Source organism: Vanessa cardui, chromosome 5 (genome assembly GCF_905220365.1).
Source record: "Vanessa cardui chromosome 5, ilVanCard2.1, whole genome shotgun sequence".
NCBI classification, from domain to species: domain Eukaryota; kingdom Metazoa; phylum Arthropoda; class Insecta; order Lepidoptera; family Nymphalidae; genus Vanessa; species Vanessa cardui.
Genome location: NC_061127.1, coordinates 2,534,818 through 2,555,717, shown reverse-complemented (window position 1 = coordinate 2,555,717; position 20,900 = coordinate 2,534,818). Strand labels below are relative to the sequence as shown.

General features: G+C 34.4%; 2 protein-coding genes across 3 annotated transcripts in view; one reads left to right on the top strand and one right to left on the bottom strand.

The window, feature by feature from the left end:
• Window positions 1-10,113, top strand: part of LOC124529659 (protein winged eye) — a 112,043-nt gene extending 101,930 nt beyond the window's left edge. The window contains exons 9-14 of the mRNA XM_047103495.1: window positions 2,513-4,974; window positions 5,337-5,559; window positions 5,843-6,543; window positions 6,679-6,867; window positions 7,270-7,428; window positions 7,718-10,113. Coding sequence (XP_046959451.1) covers window positions 2,513-4,974; window positions 5,337-5,559; window positions 5,843-6,543; window positions 6,679-6,867; window positions 7,270-7,428; window positions 7,718-7,945 — 3,962 coding nt within the window. The 3' untranslated portion in view covers window positions 7,946-10,113. The remainder of the gene's footprint in view (window positions 1-2,512; window positions 4,975-5,336; window positions 5,560-5,842; window positions 6,544-6,678; window positions 6,868-7,269; window positions 7,429-7,717) is intronic.
• Window positions 10,114-10,879: 766 nt separating this feature from the next.
• On the bottom strand, window positions 10,880-20,484 carry LOC124529661 (senecionine N-oxygenase). Of its 2 annotated transcripts, none has more exons than XM_047103497.1 (7): window positions 20,268-20,484; window positions 18,118-18,256; window positions 17,808-17,991; window positions 17,349-17,624; window positions 16,829-16,992; window positions 15,852-15,995; window positions 10,880-11,203 (listed from the first exon to the last, which is right to left on the bottom strand). In XM_047103497.1, exons 1-7 carry the CDS (start codon window positions 20,459-20,461, stop codon window positions 11,012-11,014), a joined length of 1,293 nt encoding a protein of 430 aa, XP_046959453.1. In that variant the 5' UTR covers window positions 20,462-20,484; the 3' UTR covers window positions 10,880-11,011. The 2 variants fall into 2 exon arrangements, with proteins under 2 accessions (XP_046959453.1, XP_046959454.1); XM_047103498.1 differs by lacking the exon at window positions 10,880-11,203 and adding an exon at window positions 13,817-14,112.
• Between the last annotated feature and the right edge of the window lie 416 nt (window positions 20,485-20,900).

Sequence of the window (20,900 nt, the reverse complement as noted above, 5' to 3'; positions counted from 1 at the left end):
ACTTTACACTTACGCCAGCGAAGCCGGTGTTGACAAAGCTCATGAAAGAACTCTTAATGTCAAATTTTAATTGTCTAGGCTCAGCTTTAAACGTACTTTGATAGGCAGTTAGGATAGTATTGTTTGATAATCATACGAGTGGCCAGAGCCGGATTTAAAGGTCTGGAGGCCCCCGGGCCACAAAGCAGTGGGGGCCCTAGTCAAACAGAAGCGTGAACAACCTAATAATTATATTATCATGAATTAATTTCTTTTTTTATTTCAATCAGTAAGCTATGGTTTATTTACTTGTATCCGTAACTTTTAAAATATTAAATAATAACGTTATTATAATTGCTGCCTGCTGAAAACTGTGGCCCCCACTAATGTGGAGGCCCCATGGCAGTTGCCCCGGTTGCCCTCTCCTAAATACGGCCCTGCGAGTGGCCCACAAGCATGGGCATAAACACAGGCGATGCCTTACTTTCATAGTAGTATTAATTTTGGGTTACAATTGGGTATTACTGATACTGGATAGAAAAGTGACCTATTTGCTAGATCGACGAGGTAGAATAATGTTTGTCACATACCTACTTGAAACCAAGTCTTATCTATAGAAATGGGTAACATAATGTACTTACTTTTTATCTTCGTACTTTTTTATTCAATAATCAATCAATCAATGGAAATAATTTATATTCAAGTAGGCCTTTACAAGTCTTTTAACAACTATATTCAGTGAAGCTACCACCGGTTCGGAAAGTAGATTCTACCGAGAAGAACTTTTTCAACATTTATAAGTGTGTAATGTAGTTAAAGGAAGTTAAGAATAAAATAGTTATTAGTTAAATATTTACCTACCTTGTTTAGAGGTCAGATTTACACTTAGTTTATTTACATTGTAATTATAATCCACTTATTCATACTAAGAAAAACTAAAATCATCGGAACGAATCAAAAACCCACCTATGTTAATTCCAAAATGATTGTAGGTCTTTTTTTCACACATTTTCATGTTAACATCGGAGTGATCGAATTGAAAGTCCTTTCATGTCTAAAATGTGATACGATTAAACTCAAATCGGGTCTGTAAAAAGAACCCATTAATAATGTATCGAGAGAGAAACAATCGTTTACAAAAATCGATTCGTATGCGACGCGTCATTCGTTTTAATTCGAAATTCGAAAGATTAAAAACATTTTTGGGACCTTTTCGAAACAGTATTATCTCACTCGAACTCATGTGTATTATATATTGCTGTCTCGTTCTAACTCGTGCGGACGTGGGTGGAATATGCGTCGCCACTCATTATGGCATTAACCGACGATTATCGTATTTCGTATTTTGTTTTCACGCCTTGGTGAATCTCTCGGGTCGCATGCGTTCCGTGTGCTCGGAGTAATTGATGAGTTATGTGTAGTTATAAGAATAGGGGGTTGTTTCGTAAATTAGTTTTTTTTCAAAAGACATTTTTCGACTATATTGAAAATACTTTAGATAAATATTTATATATTATATTTATATATTATAAACTTTTTTTATAAATGAGATTAGTTGTCGTTTCAGGGTTGTCAGGTATTAAACATAAAAATGGCGATGTCCTTCCTTTCTGTTCAATTTTGCGTCATACCAAATTTCTTCAAATTCGTTTCAGCGGTTTGGCAGTTAATAACTGATATGCTAAACCACACACACACAGACAGACAAGTTTACTTTTGCATTTATTATATTCGCTTAAATGTTTGCCGTACATCTATACATAGGTGTAAATTACACTGGCTTCCTCATCCGAAGCACAGCAATGCAGAGTGAACGATGAATGGGCAGTGGTCACAATTTACCATAATATAATAGGTGGTCCAATATGTAGAAATAATATAATAGTCATCATATCGTATAAATAAAACAAATAGACGATAGCTTTTAAAAGTCACATAGGAAGTTAAAGAATTAAAAAAAATAGAGAATTTGTATACAATAGGATAGCCGGTGGTTTACAAATAAATTAATAGAAAATGAGCAAGAATCTTAATAATCTATCTTTTAATTCCCACCGGTGTTTCAACATTCCCGCGCGACCCTGAAGCCGGAAGCGTGAAGATGGAATACAAATGTCGCTTCTCTTAAAGAACTAGTAATGCACCATGTTACTAGGAATTTATAATTTACGTGGTATTTATAGATTCAATATGTCATTATGTTATAGCTCTTATCTGTATTTGTCTAAGGTTCACAATCTCTTGAAGTTGATTTTAAAATAATTAATTGATAAGGATAAGTTACGTTATGAAGTAAAATTATTAATTGTTTTGGTTAAGTAGCGTGTATACATGATGATTATAGTAGTATTCACTATGGGTATACTATCAAGAAAGAATTATATTTATATATTTTTTGCAAGACATACCTTCTCAGTCAACGTTAGTCGTAAATACTTTAGTAGGAATTTATTTCTAAAACTTATTATATATATATTAATAAATATTAAAAGTTTCTAAATATTGTAAGACTTACAAATACTTTTGTTTTCAGCGCAAGTATCAATGGAGAGCATGATGGTGGGTGGTGTTGGCGGCGTGGGCGTGGGGTCGGTCGGTGGCGGCGTCTCGTCTGGCTTCCAGCTGGTCCGCGAGCCCACATCGGGTGCTCTCCTGCTGTTGCCAGCGCCGCCAGACCTTCCCCACGCGGTAGTCTGGGGTGGGGTTCCGTATCCGTCCGCTCCTTTGCTACTACCTCCGGCCCCGCACCCGTCACACCACCTCCAGTTACTACCAGGAGATCTTCTCGCCTCTACCGCTACCCTTCAACACACGCACACCCATTCCACCCGACTGGTCACTCTTGCCCCGGCTCCGCCACCGCAGCAACATCCCCAACACTCGGTCGATAAAAGGAAACCAATCATGCAACCTTTAATTACTCCACATCATACCTTAATAAAAATCGAACCCGAACCGCCTCAAGAGAAACCTCCCACATTCGCCCCGGAGCCTGTCCAGCAACCAATGCTAACTACGCATTTGTACTATCAACCCGATTTTTCGGAACAAGCGTGTAGAAGTCAAGCGACTTCACCCGCGGCGCCACCCACGCCGCCTCCAGAAGCTCCAGAAGCCCCAGCTCATAGAGACGCGTCAAATCAAACAGATCATATTGACGACGAAGATGAATCGCCGAATCATGCTGACGAAGACGAGCGAGAGGTGGCGTGCGTTGGCGTGGCTCATTTCCCTGAAGAGTCTAATGGTATGCATATGCAGTCTTTACCTTCGATTGATAGTGCAGAAGAATCATCTTCCGAAGGTCTTGCCGCTTCGAACGTAGTTGGTGCAGTAGAAAAAGCGATTGATGCAATTGAAAGAGACGAATCAATAGACAATAACTCAAACAGTGGAGGCTCTCACGACTTAATTATAGACACGGCAAGGAGTTCGACTCCACTCCCTGCACCACCGCAACTACCAGCAAGACCACCAGTGGACGTTAGTGGGTTGGAGCTTTTATCAAATAGTATCGAACAGTTTGAACGAACTACCCCTGGTTGTAATATGCCTAATTTGGATTCTACGCCTTTAACTGTAGACACAAGAACGTCGACGAAACTAAACATATTAATTAAAACATCTCCAAAGTCTCCTCCCCGAACTGATGTAGAACCTCACCGAAGATTCGAGTTCCCAGTTTCAGAATCGAATCCTGAACAGGGAAAACCCTCCTTCGACGGCCTAGGGTTATTATGTGCTTTAGCTGAGCAAAGGTTCATGGAAGAGGTCGAAGAAAGCCCTCAAACAAATTTACCTTCAACATCTCGACCGTTCATCAAAACGGAACCATTATTAAGTCCTACAGAAAAGGAAATAGAAAGGACAACTGAGTCTAAAAAAGAAAAGCACAGGAATAGAGAAGATTCGAGTGAAGGTAGACGGAAAAGAAGTCGTGATAGAGAAGACAGATTACGTCATAAGTTGGAAAAGATGAGACGTCACAAACGTGAACGAAAAGACGACGAAGGGGAGGAAGGGGGTGAATTAGAAGCTAGTTTACGTCGTGTAACGGCTTGTTCTTGCGGTTTGTCTAGCTGTTCACACTCATCCACGGTGCCTTCGGCTCAAGCTCTTGTGAATGCTATCGAAAAAGACATGCGAGAACGTTTACAAGACTTGCAGAGGCAGTGTGATGAGAAACGAGCTCAGTTAAATGCTCTGACTCCACCTTTACCTGTACTTTCAACTCCTCCTACCCCGAGCACTCCAGCTCTCTCACCAGATTCTGATAGAGGATCGTCAAAGAAGCGTAAAGTGGGACGACCGCGGAAAGTATCTAGCCCTGATTCTACTGAGACTATTGTCGCTAAAAAACCTAAGTCCAAGAGCAGTCTCGTCGGCTATTTATTAGCAAAAGGCAAATTGAAAGGCAATATTTTATATTCAAAAGGCGAGCCCTCTAGAGAGGACATAAATAGGACAAGTAAAGTAAGACCTAAGTTGAAAGCGGAACCTATAGTGAAGATGTATTCCGAGGAGGAGGAACATGATTGGGGCCTTAATAGATCAGCTAGTTCCTCAATGGAGAGTCTTAATGAGGTGCGTCAGAAAAATCGAGAAAAAGTGGATCGGTTAGCGAGGAAGCATTCAAGAGACGATCTTTCGGAAATAGAATTAGCGATTCGTCGTGCTAGCGCGTCAAGTGATAGTGATAAAGAAAAACGTCGTGCGAAGAAGAGGCGAAAGAGTTCGAAATCTAAGGAAAGAACGAACGAGGAGGCAAAAGCTACACCAACGGAACCGGTCGCACAGCCGCAAGTGATATCGAGGTGTACTTTAACAGAGGATAAATTGGACTCGTCACCAAGGGTACTGACAGCCAGAGGAGGATTATTTTACGCTGGCAAACTTAGTGCCGTTCAAGCACCTGATGTCTACGCTATAACGTTAGACGGCGAACGAGGGAACAAACCACACATACTATCCAGAGAGGAAACTTTGAAAGATGCTGTAAGTAAAAATTATACTTATATTTGAAAACTATACTATTTTGATATCAAATGTAGTCTTTTCCAACTTATTAGGATAATATTTAGATCTCTTTCTATAATCTGAAGTTCACATATTTAATATATATAATGATAAACGTGATATGAAATATAACATTTAATAAACTAATTTCATTGTTTCCGAAGGCACAACATTTTCAGATTAATGCTCCTCCAGAATTGGTAATTACAATTTTAAAAACTTTCATAAATATTGCTATTATTTTAAACTTAACGTAATCGTAATAATATCTTAATGATACTTGATATAATAAAAAAAAAAAACAAAAAAATAGTGAACTAATAGAATTATAAACTTTCCAGATCCTCGAAGTAAGTCCAGCGTCAGTCACGGACTTGCCGTCTGGAACGCGAGTGTGTGCGTACTGGTCCCAGCAGTACCGCTGTCTGTACCCTGGGACGGTGGCTGTGTCGTCTCCGGACCCACACGATGATAAGTTTGTGGCTGTGGAGTTCGATGATGGAGATTCAGGGAGGATAGCCATCGAAGATATCAGGTTCTTAGAGCCGAATTATCCTGTTGTTGGTAAGTATCTTACAATCGAAATATTAATTAAGCTGTACTAATTTGATATCAAAGTTTTTAGATTGAAATGTATGAATATATCTTTATCATTATGTATTCTTCTTGAAAATTCATTTTTAACCGACTTCAAAAAAAGGAGGAGGTTCTCAATTCGTCGGGGCCATTTTTTTTTTTTATGTATGTTACCGAATTACTCGAAGATGGCTGGGCCGATTTTGGCAATTCTTTTTTTTTATATCTGTATATATACCGCTATTGTAAAATTATACTTGTATAATTTCAGAGTACGAAAACACACTATTTACACTTGGTAAGAGAAGAAGAAACACTAGTATGACTGAGGAGAAGAAATCTACCACATCTACTAGCACTGAGGTCAAAGTCGACCTGCCACAGCAGCAACCGTCCCCGCCACAAGTTGAGAACGAGGAAGAAGACAGACACAGGGACCGAAAGAAACTAAAGAAGCATCGCAAGGAGAAAATGAGAAGATTAACGAGCGAAGAGGATCCAACATCGATGGAATATGTTAAAAAGAAAAAGAAGAAGCATAAGTGTTGCGAAGAACATTGCAAGCACAGACGTCATCATAAGAAACATCACAGAAAACACAAGAAGAGACATCATTCAATATGCAAAGATCACTCCAGTTCATCAGGTGATGATCACAGACAGAAATCATCTTCTGATTATATAGATTCAAATAAATCTAACGAAGATTCAGTGGACTCGAATGATAGATTATCAACACTGATAGCAGTTGAGAAGTCTCCGGAAGAGAAAATGAAGACTGTTATTAAGAAAGCTGTGTTATCAAAGAAGAGTTTGGTTAAAAACGCTGTGTTAGATTTTAGTAATATAGGCAAGATTGCCCTGAAAAAAGACACTGAGGGAAAAGACAATTTAAAAGATAGTGGAATTGGGTTGGAAGAAGAAGGGCCGTCTACTTCTGCAGCTGCCACGACTAGTGATGTAAATAAAAAGGTATTTTAATGCGAAATTTTAGTATTCTATTATTTTAAACAAAAGACGGGAAAACACTACATGCGGCATAAATCTTAGCTTTTCTTTAGCATTGACTTAGAAAATTACTAATCTTAGTCGTTGTAAATTTTTCAGAAAACGAAACGTCGAACAGTTTCTTCGACGTCCTCTGATGGCGGTGGCGGTGGTGTGAGCAAGATGGCAGCTTTCCTGCCTGGAGGTGCGCTGTGGCGGTGGCACGGACCCGCCTACAGGCGCACCGCGAGACCGCGACATCGCAAGCTCTTCTACCGAGCCATACAGCGCGGGGAGGAGATTCTACATGTGAGTTGTTATCTCGTTTCTCTTAACAATTTATGTTATCCTGGTCAAAGATAGGTTACATTCAAGGATGTAGGAGTAATAATTGTTCTATATTAATTATTTTTTATATGTTATTTTAATTGTATACTTAATTTATATATCTATTATGTGTAATAAATTTATATTTAACATGCTTCGATTGTTTTCGGATCGAATAGACTAATTTGTTAAGAACTTTAATTTAAAGTCGGATAGATACATTATTGAGAGGTATTGGTACATATTGATACGAGTAATTCATGTAGCGAAATAGAAGATAAGAAGTTCGGAGTCCTTTTAGAGGGATAGGTCACCAAATTGTCTGCCTTAAATAATAGTAGTAGTAGACGGTTGATTTAATGTTCTTTGTATTGCGCATGGTAGGTGGGTGAAGCAGCCGTATTCCTGTCAACGGGTCGCGCCGACCGGCCGTACATCGGGCGTATAGCGGCGCTGTGGGAAGCTCGTGGTGCGATGGCCGTACGAGTGCATTGGTTCTACCACCCGGAGGAGACAGCAGGCTGTGAGCGGCTGCACTATCCAGTATGTATTTCTTTGCTCAAAAATAGAAGTGAAACGATGCTGTACTCATTTTTGTTTATATAATTATTTCGTCTCTCCTGTATGTTATAAAGTAAAGTAAATTGGTTTTAACTTTTAACTGACATTAATTATGTAAAATGGCGTGTTTATTATGTTTAATTCGAACAATGCGAATTTTGTGTGTACATCATGATTTTATTTTAATTCTGTACAATTTGATATCATACTATCGGGTTAAGTCCACAAGATGGCGACGGTTACATGTTTTTATGAAACATTATTTTTACAGGGTGGCCTCTTCGAATCTCCACACACGGACGAGAACGACGTACAAACTATATCACATAAGTGCGAAGTGTTACCGCTAGAGCAGTACAAGGAGCGCATGAGTGATGACCCCGTTAAATACAGTACCGTCTACGACAACAATGACGTGTATTATCTCGCCGGCCACTACGACCCCACGCAACAGAATTTACGAATGGAAACAGATATACCGTTCGCTAAGACCTCCTAAGAGGGTATGCTCGCCTAGTACTTTTGAACAAGTAAAACGGGAACTATGCTTCCAGACAGAAAGACAATGGAAGAAGTGAAATCGTTGTATTTTTAATATATAATTTTCCAATTTTATTTATATCATCAGTTTTTAGTGTGTTTACACAGTAAGAATTTTATTAATAATATCCATTATCATGTATTGAATCGATTTATAAATTTTAAAGAGATGGGTGTAAGTAATAAAAACAATAGTGATTTAATTAAATTAAAAAAAAACAGTTTATCAAAATCTCGATGTTAGAAGTATACCAGTAGTTTACTTTCCGATCGACGAGAATATCGGACGTAGCTTTGAGAATCACTTATACAGGTCTTAAAGTACAATGTAGGTTTCTGAGGCTCAATACATGTGACAATCTTTTCACGGTCTCTGTGACGTAGGTACGTGTTAAAGTTACCCCTTGTTACGTTTTAGCGTATCCGTTTTGGAGTGTTATGTTTTTCATCTCGATCACACGGGCCGAGTTGGTGAGGTGATGACAATAGTTGGGAGCGATCGCGGTCGATTGAGAAGCGACTGATTCGGTGATGACATGTGATTTATTTTTATACACGTAACGCTATAATCTCAGTGTATAGCTAGTTGTATCATTAATGTATATTTTTTATTTTAGATTTTTATTTTATTCGTATACTTTAGTAGTTCTTCGTAATATATATTATCTGTAAAACGCAATACTACTTCTGCTAGTCTCTTATTTCGTTCAAAATTGACCAGTGATGATATTAGTCAAATATCAATTCCGTTGTTGATTTACGACGGAACGTAAAAAAAAATATTGTATAAAACTTTCGGAACTGTTTGTTATATTATTGTTTCTTTATATTATTATTATTTTATATATTTTGATTGGTTGATAATATTATGTTACTCGATGACTTTATCTCGAAATGGTGCTAGATGCTTAATACTGTTCGTATAATTTTGATACTTTAAGATTGTACATAGATTTCGTAGAGGGAGGTGTTTCAGCTGTATAACGATTTTATAAATTTATTTCGATGTCCGCTTACTCCGATGTTGCCATTTATTATTATTTACTGTATACATAATGTATATTTAATACGACGTTTTATTTCTACAGGGTATGATCGAAGCCCGCTTTTTATCCTTTTTATTCATATCGGATGTATATGGAGGGACTGAAAGACAGGGATATAGCTAGGTCGACCAAGGATAGGAAAGTAGATAGGTTTTGTATGAAGTGGCCAAACAGTTTATAGGAAAATGATGGAAAATTTTCAGCCGTATAAGTAGATACTCAGACCTTCATTATTAGCTAACGAGGTAGCAGTCCCGACTTTTTTTTAGTTTTGTGTACTTTTTAATAATTCTTTTTATATTTAAGTGAAATAAAATTTATTGAAAATTAAATAGCTTTAGCGATAGCTATTTGTTCTTTAACTAAATGTTCTTTTTTAATAATATAAAGTGCTTAACTATCGCTGTTTCTTGCGTAGATTTTTTTTATATTTTTGGTTTTTAAATGTGAAGATAAGAATGATGAAAAATGCAATCATTGATTTTTCTTGAATAAATTTAGATTTATTTTTTATTAATATAATGTGAAAAATAATTATTTTATTGCCGATTTTAAATCAATTAATTACATACGCCGTAGTTCGTTATGATAAAGGTTTATATTTAAGTTCATCAATAAGTTTTGTAGAATAAGGTTTTTTATTTCTTATTTTACAAATAAAATATATATTATTGGACATTAATCTTTAAAAAGTATATTGGAAACTTAAAAAAAAATAAATAAAACAAAATTTCGAATTTGGAATTATGAAAGAAAGTGGTATTTTTATATAACGATTCATGATTTTTAATTTTAAAAGATGTATAAAATAAGTACAAATTCATTGACGAGCGAGTCTTAACTCGGCCCACGAGTGTATACTAACATATTGATTTAATTCATCAAAATCGGAACGGCCTTCTAGCGTTGTATATTTCATACTACGCAATGAGACTGTTATGAATTTCTTGAATTATTCAGAACCTTAGCGTGTATTGCGTGGAAAGCCATACAAATAATTATTAGATTTAAAGAGTAATAATATATCAGCATTGATAATATAAAGATTATAAATACGCTTAAATAAAATATTTTTGGCTGACGTTTGTCTTTTATTTCAATAAAATTGTATAAAACACACACACATATACATTTTTTTTTGTATAATTACAATACAAACAAAATATATATTTTTTAATCTAAAATATAATATATTATCGCTAACTTACAAATTATATAACTTAGTTTCTTTTTGTATTAATATTAACCGCGTTTTGGTAACTTGTATGAAATTTTGTTATAACAGTATTCGACACAGTATAACCCTTAATTAATTTAGTACAACGCCTCTTTGACTTAACCTAACTTATACATCGCGCAATCTAAGTTTGCCGCTTTGAAATTAGTCACGATCAGATCTGAGTTTAAAAATAGAATGTTTAAGAAACTAAGCAGAATTCGCTTATACAATGTTGGAGAAATTGTATGATTACCGTAATAGGCTATTTGACAATGCGAAAAATACATTGTGAATTATTGTAATCAGTTTATATTATGACTTTAAAATGGTTATTTAATAACGAAACATGAAAATAATAATTACTTAATTTATTCAAAATAAAAGTGAATTTTTTCAAACGATTGTCACGTGACACAAAACGCTCCTGATTGGCCGGGCTTATGATGAAATCACTTTCTTGTAAACCTTGATTTTCTACTATATATACTACAGATTCAAATACAGCAAAGTGACGTCACCGACCCCATTGTAGCGCCATATTGTCAAAGTAGCGTTTTCGCGCGTTATTTAAATATAGAATAAAATAAAAACAAATATGTACTCGAAATAAAAAAAAAAAACATCTTTTACTGGGTTCCTTAACCTCTACTAAATAATATAAAATTGATTTTAAAAACCAGTCAAATAGCCTATTCTCAGTTTTCAAAGACCGGCAAACTTAGCTTGCGCGTGTCATCAAATCTTATTTCCGCTTTCAAGGTCAACAGATAATTTCCCGTTTCCCATTACTTATAATTTCATACGTGTCGTCATCTATAATCTTATAGACGTCTTGCCGGTAGTTCTGCAGGTTGTGGAGGAAGCGCAGGGAACTCTCTTCCCTTATCTTCGTTATCACTGACGGTATGCTCTCCGTACCGGCTTCTTTAGCGAGTGAAGCGTAGTATTTTTCCTGAAACGAATTAATTTAATTTTAGAACATCCAATACAAAAACAATGATTTAATAACATAAAAACAAAATATTATTATGTCAAATATTTTAAAGTATTTATAAATATCTCATTCTTAATTTGATTTGATGATATCGTCCTAATCGATTTCGGTTACGGCAGTCTCAATGTAGGTACAACATATGCACTGTGCCTTCTCAAAATCCGATGGCACGGCAATTTCGGTATAATGGCAACACAGGTAGAATTTTTTGACAGAAAATTCCGTTAATTATTTATTGGGATTTGACTTCAGAGCCTCGGGATCTGTCTGGACTATACCAAAAACTCACATTGACAATGACAATAAGTAATATAAACAGATCCCATATTGTCTATGCACCGCTAACTATACTTATCATAACCCTTTTGATCTCAATTTCTATTTGACCTTTGTCCCTGAAATATACTGACAATATTTTGTATAAATATGTTTATTTAGTCTGTACACTACCTAAATTTATTTTATTTATTTTTCTGTAAATTTTACCAGTAATATATATTTATTGGCTTTGTGTTTAGTACAAATTGCACAATTGCACAATATAGTTATGTGATTGTCCTTATATATTATTTTAATAACAATATAATTTTATTTAATTATTTTCTTACTTTTGGTTATGGGTTTATAAAGATTCTACAGCTACATGTAATCTCGACCATACTGTGCAATCTTGTCTTTCCGAAGCGTTATTGGCATAATCTGTGCTCTCTCGGCACAAATAAAAGCAACACTTAAAATACAACTATATGCCAACTAGGCATTCAATAAAAAATAATTCACAATATAAATTCAAGCAAAGGTCAAGTAACTGGAATGACAATGAATGAATAATAAAAAAAAAAACAAGTCGATAAAGAAATAATTTATACGTAGGAAATAAAGAGCGATCTATTTCCAAGTATCAATGCTTCTTAACAAGGCTTCTCATTAACGATAACCCGATACAGACATGTTCTGATAACTTAAGTACGACATACATATAAAGTTGTAATAATTTATGTATCTTTGAATAATGCAATATTCAATGATACTTAAACAATAAGTAGTCTCGCGCATTGGGTGAAAGGATCAAGACGTGCTCGGCGTTGTTTATTACTTCAATCGATATCACGCTACTTCTATAATGTCATGTATTCCTAGTACTTCGGTAAATAAACTATTTTATATATAATATTAAAATTTTTGCATACTTGTTTTTTATTTTTTTTAATTTATTTATTTAGTCAATCGAATAAATTGATAAAAATATTTTTTAAAAGTGTTTTTTTTTTATCAATAAAAAATATTTCTTTTGGTTGTTTTATTTTCCATAACGTATTTTATTTTTTAACTGGCTGCGGGGGAACATTTTTGGTCCTAATTTTTGATCAAAGATGACATTATTTGCATAAGCTCTATTATTTTTTTATTTAATTGAAGGAATAAGTTTTATTTGCTCCACATAATATAATCACATAGTTTCAACGGATATGTTACTAATTTAGATATTCACTCAAGAAGTCGCAATCCGAAATTAAAAAAAAAATATATTATCTTTGGTGTTTACGAGATATCTTAGTGTGCGTAAGGCACAGAGTAAAGATAGCAAATCAGTACAAAACTGCATTATTATTGTCTCTATCTGTTTATTACTCTTTTATGGCCAAACCACTGTACTGTTTTGATAAAAGTTTATATGTAGGAATCTTGAGACCTAAGAAGACCATAATTTTTTTTTATGTCTAATACCTAACGATCCCCTATAAGCGGGCAAAGGCACTTTACGGTTGTTTCATTAAAAGTCAATATTTAACGTAGAGGGATGTGCCTTTGTGAGTAAATCGGTCTTTTATAGGTCTTTAATACTAATAATTCCTTTGTGAATATTGTGCCTTGATGTACTGAACAAGTCAGAGTGCTGTCATAAATTTGAACCCAAATTTATGCACATATCGTTGACAAGCACGCCCATTGAACAGCTTTTGCACTTTACCAAAAATAAGTAGTTTTAAAGGGAACCATGTAATTACGGAACGCCACGGAAGTTATTTTAATGGTGATGAATTACGAAGTAGAAGGTTTCAAGCCACTAGAAACTGTTAAGTTATTTGGCAAGAAATTCTCAGTAAGCAATATAGATTTACTCTTAAGATAATTAAAATTTCGTGTTCTGCTAATCATGTAAAGTCCCTATTCTTGCACTTGATCTCTCATTCTCTTCATGACAACGAGGAAATAGACAAATTTAGGTTCCAGTCCAGTCTATACCAGTAAATTAATATTTATGAGGGTGACGTCTATGGCACAAGCACTATGAGCCTGCTTTTTGGTACTAACCAAAAAGGCCTAGTTATTACTAGCTTACAAAGGGAAATCTTTATATACATAGGTGCTACAAATTGTGAACCTGTTTATCAGGCTCTAATTGATTCAAAATATGTCCAACCTTATGAAATATTAAACAAAAAAGGAAGAGGCCATTGTTCACTTCTGAACTTGCAATTTTCGGTTGAGATTGACAGTTTAGACTGTAGAATTTAATAAAATAATTGAAAATTGTACTGTGTTTATGAACTAAATAAAATTAAGAGGAATAAATCAATTATTTATTAGCTGATAATTATATTATACGGATATTAAGAAAACTACAATTATGTATGTGATGTAAATATAAACTTTTCAGTTACCTAGTACATATGACCAAACAATTATGTGTATAATTTACTCAAGCAAACAAAGTTATTATCATCGATTAGTTTGTAAATATCGTTTCTAAATCCTGCAATATTGTCAAGGAATTTTTGGCTGGAATCATTGTGCACGGCGGTGAAGACTGGCGGCAGGGGATCAGTGCCGCTTTCGAGAGCCAGTGAAACGTAATATTCTGCCTGGATGTTTAAATAACATGAAAATATGAGGCAATCGCAATGCATATCTTTTAAATCCATTAAAGCATATTGTATGTATAAACTTAAACCCTGGTTAATGGTTTAGGCACATCAATTCATTACAAGAATGGCTTATCTGTATTTGAAAAGAGAGGATGACTTAGACATTTTGGATTTGAGGAAGCAGCATTTTTCTTTTTATTTTTAAATTATCTTTTTTGTATTTGAATTGAATAGATTCTCGTTATAAGTATGTTAGTCAGTCACTATGTAGATTTTGGAACGATCTGTGTTAATGAGATTGTTAGGTAGGTAGGTACTAAGTTTTCTGGAACGGCATATTACAACCATATGTATAAAATGTCCAATGATAAATTTTTTTTTATAACCTAGAAATGATAAGGAAGTACGATATTGACGATTGTGTAATTACTAAGGATATAAAACGACTGTCCCTTATAAAGAGTCAAGCGTAGTGCCATTTGTTATTAATTCTATATACATTTAACATAAGGCCACGACTTTGTATATTATAAGTGCGTTTATATATATCACAGGGTTATTGTTTAAGTCGTGATATTGATTATTTGATGGTGACTATTTTTAATGGAGCATTGCACATTTTTTTAAGTTAATATTGACATATTTCGATGAATAATAATGGACTGATTCGACCCATAAATATTCCGATGTAAATTATTCTACTTACGGAGGAAAGCAAAAATATCTTCATTTATAAAAATAATCCTCAAAATATAGTGCTGATGTATGTATTTAAAATGTAAATATTTGAAGGAACGCAATACTACTAGGTAGAGTAAAACGGAAAAAAGAGAAAAGTTATACATTCCAGACCAGAACCAGAAGGAAATTCCTAAGCCACAGTTAATTATCTACACTAATATTATAAAGAGGAAAACTTTGTTTGTTTGGTTGTAATGAATAGGCTCAAAAACTACTGGACCGATTTTAAAAATTCTTTCACCATTAGAAAGCTAAATTAATCCCGCATAACATAGGCTAAATTTTATTTTGAAAAAAAAAAAAGGGTTCCGTAAGATATTTAGGGTTTTTCGGACAAAAAAGGAAAAAATCTACCTTGAAATATTGATTTTTTGCGTATGATGCCTAAACTATAAAAGATAGAACTATAAAATGTTCTAACTCCGGTCCTTAGAGGGCATAATGGCCTCCGACCCTAAGAACCTCATCAGATTCGTGGCTGATGTTGGTCTGGCTGAGGTGTTGTGATCACGAATTTGAGGTTTATCACAATAGATCCAAGCGCCGGTTGCAGTAATTCTTCAAATGTGACCGTGCCTCAGCAGTAGGGATATTAGAAGACTGATTATGAACCGTTATCTACGCGGGCGAAGCCGCGGGCGCCCGCTAGTCGTATATATTATTACAGTTACAGTAGATTTTTTTTCGGTTACAAAAACCCATTAAGAAAATCCTACAATCTCCTTCTTACCTCTGCGCTCCTAGTAATAACTACCTATAAACTAAATGTAGCAGCATCACAAAATTAACCCCCCCGCCCCCTTTTAAAAATTAAAAATTGATTTTAATAGTAATAATTTTGTGATATTAATTTAAGTAATTATTTAATGTGTGTAAGAACGTTTTGATTTGGTTTGGTGCACGACCTTAATGATTTATTACCAGCAATTATTCAAGCTAAACAAATGGCCGCCATTTACAGTATGTCATCTATTTCGCAGGAGGCTATAGATTACCTGATCGGGTCCCATCATGTGCGCTTGTCGGCGCGTGTATCCTCGCGAAGCTCGTTCCGACTTCTCTTCTTCCCACTGACGAGTCATCTCCTCTCGTGATGGCAGTTTAAATGTACCATTCATAGACCGCACGTAATACCGCACCTGGCGATCGAAAAATTTTGCATTACAATTAAGGAACATATACATTTTTTATACTATCTAAGACCGCAACAGAGATTAGCCGAAACAAACAGACAGATATGTACCGTGTATATATAGATATGCATTTAGTGAAAATCTGTTATTTCATTATTACAAACAGACAATTCAAACAAAACTTTTTTAATCTGTTGTCTATCGTTCAATTTCGATTACGCATTCGAGGATTATGCGCTGTGTTTATTATTTTCATATACTTAATTAATTTCGAAATTCGATACCTGATGAGCCATTGTAATCGTTACCAATGATATGGAGTATTCTGACACTATATTTTGTTTTTCATTTTCTATTACTAGGCTGATTGGCAAATGGGGGTAAGTCACTAAAGAAATATCACCAATGCACCACAAAACTTGGCAATTGTAATGAACACAGAAGGAACACCGTGACAGTGATCTTACTTATTCTTTAAAAATAAACTTTAAATATTATATTGACTGGCTTGTACAAAGAGCTGGTCATTTTACTTGGTAGGGACCAAATAAAATGATCAGCTCTATAATAAATTGTGCTTTCAGTTTAAAAATATCAAAACAGTTTCATTCATAATTACCACGATGTGCGATAGACAATAGATCATTCGTTATTATTATCTTCATCGTAACGTTCATCTCGATTAACACGCTTTATAAGAAGTAAAATATAATAAAACACTTTTGATTTCCTCATGAATAAAAATAGAAAACGAAAATAAAACGTTATTTATCTGACTTATGTCTAGGCTATTCAAATTAGAAATATATGAGTTTAAAATAATAATTAATTAATATTACCTGCAAGTCAAACATTGAAAAGGCGCACACGTAGTACGGGACACCGATGAAGCACATCGTAGGATGTTGTATATTAACGAGGTGCTTGTATAGCGGCTCGACGCAATTGTCTTCTACTACGATGTTGCTCGTCTCGTGTAGAAACGGAAAGTTGTAGAGGTATCCTGGAAAAAGATAGCTTACATTCTTATGCGCTCCTGGTAGCTGAAGGTGATGGTAATCGATATTTACTCGAACTTTCTTTCTTAATTTTTTTTTTCTTGCTTTTGTAAATTATGCAATTGCAAAAAAAAACAACATACTTATTTCTTATACATGTCGGCTCAGAGGCATTAAAAGGCACATTGAGCGCATACAAAATAAAAACTGACTGATAAAATTACTAAGAAGAATTCGCTTTTCTTTTCCATGATCTGTATTTTTGTTTCTGTCTTGAAAAATTAGCCACATCCCTTTGTAAACAGTTTTTATGAGTATTCATATATTTTAATAATGATATAAAAATAAACTAAACCCTTACCAGTGCAAAGAAAGACAACATCGATTTCCTCTTGACTTCCGTCCTTGAAGTACGCAGTGCGTCCTTCTAGCTTTTCGACGTCTGGTTTCTGTGTGAGGTTGCTTGGGAAAACGGATCGCGGCTGCTCTTTGAGGTGATGGCTGAGGATCACCTTTTCCGTCATACTCGTGATCTCCAGTGCGATGTCCATGCCGGATGGGCCGGCTCCTACCACCAGGACTTGCTTTCCTTTGAATATATCTGGCACTCTGTAGTCGTGACTGTGCATGACATCACCTGATAACATTTTAATAGTAGTAGTAAGTACATTAATTAAGTCTTCTTTCTACAAAATTAAAAACACAAATACTATGTAACATGCCACATGACTATTATTATATTTATTTAGCAGTTTTTATTTGCCCTAATAAAAGTAACACCTAAACTTTTGTACTTGTAGGTAATATTTATAAGACATACCTTCGAATTGCTTAAGTCCTGGTATATTGGGTATGAAAGGTGTATTATAGTGACCGTTGCACACGAATACGTAATCGTACTCCTTTGTTGTCGTCACACCAGTTATGAGATCCTTATACGTAACATCCCATAGCTCTGCAGTGGCGCCTTGCTTTGGTATTATCAGCTGTACGTGGTGTTTGAACTGAAAAGAAAGGATCACTTTTAAGCCCCAGTATTCTAGAAATGCTCATATTTATAAGGTCGATTTACTTAAATTATTCCGTTATGTAGTTGAAGTGTGGCATCTTAATAGAATGAGAAGACTTACTTTAATGTGTTCGGTGACACCATGTTTTTCAGCGTAAAGTTGTAAAAATGCAAGCATATCCTTGGCCGGCAAGTATGACCTCTCGCTTTCGGGGATCGGGAAATCTGGGAAACCCATGATTTCTTTGGGAAGATTTGTTCTGTAACAAAAGAATGAAAATGGATTTGGATTATGTTGCCTATTTCAGGAGGTTAATTAAGTAGAAAGAAACTCTTTGGCGACAGAGCTATATTTGAATTCTCTAGATAATTAGTAAATGAAGTAAAAACTAACTTGACAATAAGTAAATACCTATACAATATAATTACACTCTGTATTAGAATTATATCGTTTTCATAATTAAATAAATATATATCTTGCCACCATTCCCCGCCGTCAAGATTTTTATGCATTAACTATTTTTAATTAATATTTATATCTATATATTTAAGGACCTAATTAAGTTTATAATTATTATGTAAATAAGCTGTTATAATATGTTGTTATGAATTAAGTATTAAATGAAATTAATTATTTTATAATAGAATAGATACCCAATTAAAAAATGTTTCCCGACCATTAAAAATTAAATAAAAAATGTAGGTACATAATAATAAATATTAAGTAAGTACAAGGATCTCATAAATTCTTTAGAACAAAAAAGAGTTTCTAGAATGAAAATATGTATCTAGTCAATAGACATTCTTGCGCCACTGCCGCCCCGATACCCTGTGACCTGGCGCGGCAAAGCGTTAGGAAAACAGCCGATGATAAAAAAAACATGTTTTGATCTGCTGTATTTTGGAGGCTGTTAGTCTTAATTACATTTTAAGCTAATTAGAAATCATAGGTTAGATTTAAATTATCTGGCACAGTTTTTTTGTAAGAAAACAATTGCATATTATAATATTTCAATTCGAAATTGTTCGAATGGTAACTAAACTTGTTTATTTTATAAATTACTGTGATATGATAACGGAATACAGAATATAATTTAATTAATAAACGTGTATCGAAGTGTATTGACAACGAGTCTATATACTATAAGATTTCATATCTATACACACGTTTCATAAAAACAAATGTAAAGCTAAAATTTTAAATCACTCAAGATTAAGTAAAAAGTCTGAAAGAATATCAGTAGACATTTTCTCATGCACCTTTTATACTGTATATTACTTATAATAAGTTATTTACTGAATATTTATTTATTTTATACGAGTATATTCATTATATAATTTTTTTTTAATATATTGTTGTAAATACATTTAATACACAAGAATATATCAATACAAGAACATATGACTGTAGTAAGTATAAGTTGTTGACTTATAAAAACAATATTCGATTACATTGTAAAGTTGATTGTAGCGTCTTACTGTCGTATCTTTCTATATTTATGAGACGATCGAAGTGCAATTTCTATCGATGATATCATAAATTTCTTCGGTGCAAACGGGTGCAGTGGGTAAATGGTGTGTTATAACTAATATTTGGAGCAAGTCAGATAATAACTCGTCTAATAAACAAAGTCGTAATTATGAGGAATATTCGTGTTATGTCCTAAAGAATAAAGAAAGTAATCATAAAAATATTATTCAATGAACTAATTGTATTTAATTCTGATTTATAAAACTACTAGCGACCCGCCCCGGCTTCGCACGTTTGCAATAGGTACTGATACTTAAATATACATAATTTGTTTAATTACGACATCACATTACAAACTTCTAAAATTATCAGTGTTACTTTATTACATTCTCCATGTATCATATACAAAAACCTTCCTCTAGAATCACTCTATCTATTAAAAAAGACTGTATCAAAATCCGTTGCGTAGTTTTTAAGATTTAAGCATACAAAGTGATATAGGGATAGAGAATGCGACTTCGTTTTGTACTATATAACTCATCAGTGATAGTGAAGCTCCAAAAAAGTTTAGTACACAAAACTAAGAACAATTTGTGAGAATTATGCTATCGGTTCCGAAAATGTATGTTATATAAGTTCAAGTCGGGTAAACAGAACTGTTATAAAGATTTAACCTGACAGGCTTGAGACACGTTATTGATATTGTAAGAGAGAGAGTGAGATTCGAATTTTTTCTTACAAGATACCTCGATAGGTGAAATTAGCTATCGATATGTAGGACTCTCGATCCCATCACTCACCTGAGACTCTTATACATGCTGGTGTGTATTGGAAGACCAAAGTCGTCATATCCTACGTTTTCCGTGTACACCCAGGTGCCGCCCAGCTGTGAGGACTGTTCCAGCACATCGACCTCTGTCACGCATGGCTCGATGAGAAGGTGGCGGGCAGCGCAAAGACCAGCAGCACCAGCACCGACTACACACACGCGCATTGCTGGAAAACAAATAACATTATTCTAAACACCTGATCGATTATATGTGTGTGTTCTTAATTGGCTTTAAAATAAAATAGACTATAAAATTACATCTACTTTAAGAAAAATAGTCGTGAACTCGTTCTTGTGTTATTGCGTTACACAAAATATCAGTTTCTTAATTTAATGAATATATATTGTATTAAAAATGGTTATTATATTATAACTAACTCTATCTAAATAGCTAAAGGTTATAAAATAAGTCGTTGGCGTCGTAAGTCTAACAAAAATTGCTTAGATACGAATCGAATGGTTTTGTCTAAGTAAACTGTCTATACGCTAACTTTACCTTATAAGTTGCCTTTATATGCTTATAATAAACATAAATCTGTTAAAGAGTGCTTTGGCGATAAGTTGCTCCCAATGCAACATTGCCCATTGCGTAATTGATTCTACC